The sequence below is a fragment of the Saprolegnia parasitica genome (assembly GCF_000151545.1).
Source record: "Saprolegnia parasitica CBS 223.65 unplaced genomic scaffold supercont2.142, whole genome shotgun sequence".
Classification (NCBI taxonomy): Eukaryota; Oomycota; class Saprolegniomycetes; order Saprolegniales; family Saprolegniaceae; genus Saprolegnia; species Saprolegnia parasitica.
In genome coordinates this window covers 1-4679 of record NW_012156536.1, presented here as the reverse complement: position 1 = coordinate 4679, position 4679 = coordinate 1, and the positions used below count along the sequence as shown (strand labels likewise).

The window sequence follows — 4679 nt, the reverse complement described above, 5'->3', positions numbered from 1 at the left end:
CTTGAACGTACAAGACGGGTCAAGTTGCGCGTTAATCGTACGCCATGAGCTTTTTTCGCATGACGACGACCGTAGGCTTCTGCAAAGCAGCAAGAGAACGCGTCAGAGTGCACAGTTTGCCGTTGTAGTCATGGTATTCAAGGTACAGAAAATCACAAGAGAGACAAATCCAAGGACCCGCGGTGCCGCGACGAGAAGGCTGCCGTGCGGTACGACAGGCTGGGGTCGTGTTCCCGCACGGGTGGTCCCCGAATTGACATGGTGTCGGACGTCGTCGGCAATGGACGCGGCAATGGCAAGGCGGCGCCGTCGCCCAGGACGGCCGATTCAACTGCTGCAATACGCTTGAGGATCATATCGAGGCGGTTGCCGATTTCTGAGAGCGTCTCCGATCGGCTCGACTTGGGACAAGTCGCGACCGCATTGACATTGTTGCCCGCATGGACGTCTACATGACGTTCATGGCTTATGCTCTAGATATAATAGCATTATCGGCATGGAGTACCCGCAGGTGCCTGTGCCGTCTTGGTCGAAGTTGGCTGCGACAGCATGGACGGGCGAGGACCGGTGGCTGCCTCGGGCGACTACGAAGTAGTACTGTATTAGACAATCGATGTGTGGACTTGTGTTCATATGGCACACCGACGGGGTAGCGACGCTGCACGAGAGCTGGCGGAGGGTGTCCATGCGTCTCATGGTCGCCATTTTTTCGGTCAGGCGCACAAAGTTGTTCTTAAAGGCGGTTTTGAGCACTTTGCCGCGAATGTTGCGCAGGATTTCGGGGTACAAGCCCGACGAGAGAATGTCCTCCAAGTCAAACTTGGTGAGGATTTGAACGTGGAGGTACGTGAACGCGCGCACGGGCACGTTGCGCTGGCGATACGTGAGGATAATGTCCTATCGCACCATTTAAAAATGGAATCATCGCATATATCGTCCATCGCCGAAACTATTATTGCTTGTGGAGCCGACGCCTACCTCGCCAAAAAACGACCCGGCGCCCACCATGACCTTGCCGCGCGTGGCGAACCCGCGTTCGACCAAGTACCTACGGCAACCGTTCGGTTCCATGGGACATGAAGGACAATGTGTACATTTTCGTGTTGTACTCGCCTTCGCGAATGACGGCCTCGGACGGCGGAAAGCACTCGGGGCGTAACACCATCGCCAGCTACACACCGTCATGATCCCATGTTGGCACGAGGGGTACGTACGGCCGTGATGAACTGCGAGCGTTCGCGGTCGTCCGAGCAGCTAAAGAAGTCGATTTTGCTAATCCACTGGTTGTTGTACAAGGCGACTTCGCCGCGGAGCCCTGGCGACATGGCGAGGAGGAGGTCCCGGTTCTTCTTTTCACGCAGGAGCGATCGCGACGAGAAGAAAAAGTCCCGTAGCCGCGACGAGAGGTCCGACGGCAATCGGTTGTGGCGACAAAACTCGTTGAGCGTGTCGATGGTCTGGTGAAACTCGGACGTGGCCGCGTCCATCGCACTTAGAATGCGGCAGACGCCACCGACAACGTACGCGTAGGTGCCGCCGCCAAGGACCATGCACACGATCGAGAGCGCGCGCTCACTGGGCGTCGCAGGGCCCTGCTCAGACGTCTCACGCTCATGGAATCGATGATGGAGGCACACGTACCACATCGCCGTAGCCGATCGTGGTGAGAGTCATGACGGACCAGTAGAGTGCGGTGACATATTGCACGAGCACTTCGCAGTCGATGAGCGCGTCCGTGCCCATGTAGTGGACCGTGAGCCAGTTGTACCGGTTTCCATTGGCATCCAAGTTGGTCTCAAAGTCGGCGACCGCGCGAAACATGCACGCAATCTACACAAAACGCTTATCCAATCGTACGATCCGAATCGATCCGAGGATGATAGATACCCAATGTGCGATCATAAAGACGAAGAAGCAAAACTTGGCCAAGCTCAGGGTCGCGTAGTTCATACTCATTTTGACCTCCCAGTACCGAAAGACGCTTGCATCTAAAACGCGTTCAATGGCATAAACCTACGAGGCATCGACGCGTACCTTGTACAACGCGAACGACCTTCATGAGGCGAAAGAGCCGAAGGATGCGCATAAATCGGAGCCGACCCAGCGCTGGCGCGGTGACCATGAGCCCGATTGTGTTGAACGGAAGCACCGAGACAAAGTCAATAAGAAACCTACGGACGGCGATAAGACGCCACCCAGCTCGTATCATCTCGTCCATACCAACCACGGAGGTAGTGGTAGACAATGAGCTTGGCGTCCGTGATCCACATGTTGTTGTTTGCGTCAAAATACTGGACAATGTGTTCATCAATCGATTTGTAGAGAACGTCGATGACGTGCGTACCACGAGGAAGAAGCGAAGAAGCATGTCGAGGAAGAAGCACAGATCGACTAACCACCCACGTCACTCGGGTGGGGACACAGAAATTTCTACCGAGCGTGTTGAGGGCGAAGAGTGTGCCGAATCCTGGTGTCAAGAACGCCGTCTCGAAGGGCGTCATGACCGCTACCAAGGTCATGAGTTTCCCAAGTCGCTGACGCCACACACACCCGTGTAGAAGAGGAGGACGATCGAGAGCACATCCCAGTTGCGCATAAACGTCGAGTGGGGATGAATCGGTTCGAGGCCGCAAAAGCGCGCCGGAAGGATCACCCCCATGGTCGATTGAAAGTCGTGGTCCGTCACCTGCGGCTTGGTGAGGGACTGCACTGCGTCTGTTGTCGGCTTGGTAAATATCGTCTTGTTGAAGCGAGTTGTCCTGGCCCGACTGAGGGGTTGCGGCTCCAACGTCGGCACCTCACCAGACGTGACACGGGCCGTCTTGGCCCGACCAAGGGCTCGGGGGCCTGGCATTTCGGACGCCCGCAGCACGTCTGCCTTGAGTCGTGTCGTGTCATCGCTGTTGGGGGTCCGGGGTCCGGTCATGCCTCCAACGCGGTGGCGCGAAACTGGCCGTAACGGATTTGGCAACGCTGAGAAAGTCCGACAACCATCATGGTGCGCGTCTGACAGTCCTTCCGTCGGTAGTTGTAGTCTTGATCAATACTAACGGTTCTTAATTGATGGGGTTTTGTGATAAAGGGATTCGAAAACACCCCAAATGGAGCGTGAGCATGCGCGCGCCAACCCATCCATTGACCACCTTTGTTGACAACTTGGATATGATTGGCCAACATATCGATCAAGAAATCGACGACCACAAGCCTGAGTGCACACGAACGATACTGTCTATGAACGAACTAGAAGCCAAGATCTGTGAGTTTGGTCTGAAGCCGGTCGCGAAGGTACTGCGCATCTGGCGTGAAGACGCACACATCGCCGTTGCCAAGGCCGACGAGCAAATGCATGTCGTTGCTCGAGAAGCAGAGCGCGTGGATCGGGCTCTGGAACGCTTTGAGCCCGCGCGTCTCGTCGCTGCCATCGAAATCGCGTTGGATCGAGAGGTCGTGCACACGGTAGACGGTGATCGTCTGGCCGCGCCCGCCCAGTAGAATCGCGTCACCGGCCTACACTTGTAGTATCAACTTGATACAAACTCGGGAGTTACCTGCGTCAGCGCAAACGCCTGGGCTTTCTGATCCACGACCCGCGACGCGAGGCAGTCGCCGTTGATCGAGTACCGATACAGCGTCGAGCTCGAATCACAGTACGTCAGAATCGACCCATAAGTGCTGAGTCCGACATACGTCAAGCGTGCATGCCGCGAGGCATCCGGGCGCAGCGTGCGAATGTACCGGCCGTTGCTCAGCGTATGCACAATGATGGTGCCGTCACGACTGGCGCTCAAGACGAGGTCCATGTCGCTCGAGACCGCAACACTCGTCACGCCGTCGTCGTGGCCGTACAAAACGAAGCTCGGCGTCCGGCGGAGCTCGCATATTTTGTCACGCCAGAGCAGCGGCCACACCTACAAGAAAATATTTTCAACGCCATCCACAACAAGCGAGGTACCATGACAGTGTTGTCGGACGAGCCGCTGACAAGGACACGGCCGTCTTCACTCACGGCGACGCACGTCACAACGTCGTGGTGCCCACGGACGCTCTGGCCATTCTCCGACCCACTGCCGTCGACGAGTCGAGTGATTTGAACACTGTGGTCCCAGTGCCCGGCCGAGAAGACGTGCTTGCCATAGACCGCAAACAGGTTGCTCGACAGCGCGATGGCGGACTCGGCGTACGTCGTCACGGCGCGTGTCGCAAACGGGCCTCCGAGCACATGCGTCGACGTGGGCGTTGACGCGAATGCAAAGGGCGGCTCGTGGTCGGGCGGTAGCGCCTTCCACTTGTGCAAGCTCAGTCGTCGGCGTGCATCGATCGCCACGACCGCCTCGTCGGCCAGCGCAAGACACAAGACAGGACGTCGGCTTCGGCTTCCGCGCACCCGCGGGTGGCCGACCCACTGCGAGACATGGATCAATGGACGAATCGTATCGGTCGACGGCGACCGCGGCGGGTGCGGGCGAAGCAAGAGCTGCGACGGGGTCTGACCAAAACAGTCCATTTGCCGCAACGTCGTTGCATACAACATCGGGTCGGTGGCTTCGAGCTTGTCGAGGTCGACGGCGCCGTCATACGTCAGGTGAAAGTACACGTTGCACGCGTCGACGGCGTGGGCTGTGCCTCCAAACAGCGGTGGACGTTGCTTGTAGCCGAAAATCAAGTCGATCCACTCGTGC

The 4679-nt window shown here is 57.4% G+C and overlaps 2 protein-coding genes across 2 annotated transcripts; both read right to left on the bottom strand.

Moving 5' to 3' along the window:
* Positions 1-110: 110 nt before the first annotated feature.
* SPRG_14726 (hypothetical protein) lies at positions 111-2940 on the bottom strand. Its single transcript, XM_012353995.1, has 13 exons — positions 2551-2940; positions 2435-2506; positions 2345-2391; positions 2221-2291; positions 2035-2171; positions 1888-1988; positions 1642-1830; positions 1215-1592; positions 1095-1171; positions 979-1048; positions 643-897; positions 506-584; positions 111-465 (listed from the first exon to the last, which is right to left on the bottom strand). The coding sequence occupies exons 1-13, from the start codon at positions 2924-2926 to the stop codon at positions 449-451; spliced, it is 1869 nt and encodes a 622-aa protein (XP_012209385.1). The 5' UTR covers positions 2927-2940; the 3' UTR covers positions 111-448.
* Positions 2941-3240: 300 nt separating this feature from the next.
* Positions 3241-4584, bottom strand: SPRG_14725 (hypothetical protein; the record flags this gene model as incomplete). The annotated part of the gene is made up of 3 exons (XM_012353994.1): positions 3953-4584; positions 3549-3908; positions 3241-3507 (listed from the first exon to the last, which is right to left on the bottom strand). The coding sequence occupies exons 1-3, from the start codon at positions 4529-4531 to the stop codon at positions 3241-3243; spliced, it is 1206 nt and encodes a 401-aa protein (XP_012209384.1). The 5' UTR covers positions 4532-4584.
* Between the last annotated feature and the right edge of the window lie 95 nt (positions 4585-4679).

Coding starts and splice junctions, on each gene's coding strand:
- SPRG_14726 (XM_012353995.1), bottom strand. CDS start 2,926: ATGACCGGACCCCGGACCCCCAACAGCGATGACACGACACGACTCAAG. Junction 1,831..1,887: donor TCTTTATGATCGCACATTGG/GTATCTATCATC, acceptor CGTTTTGTGTAG/ATTGCGTGCATGTTTCGCGC. Junction 1,593..1,641: donor CGATCGGCTACGGCGATGTG/GTACGTGTGCCT, acceptor ACGTCTGAGCAG/GGCCCTGCGACGCCCAGTGA.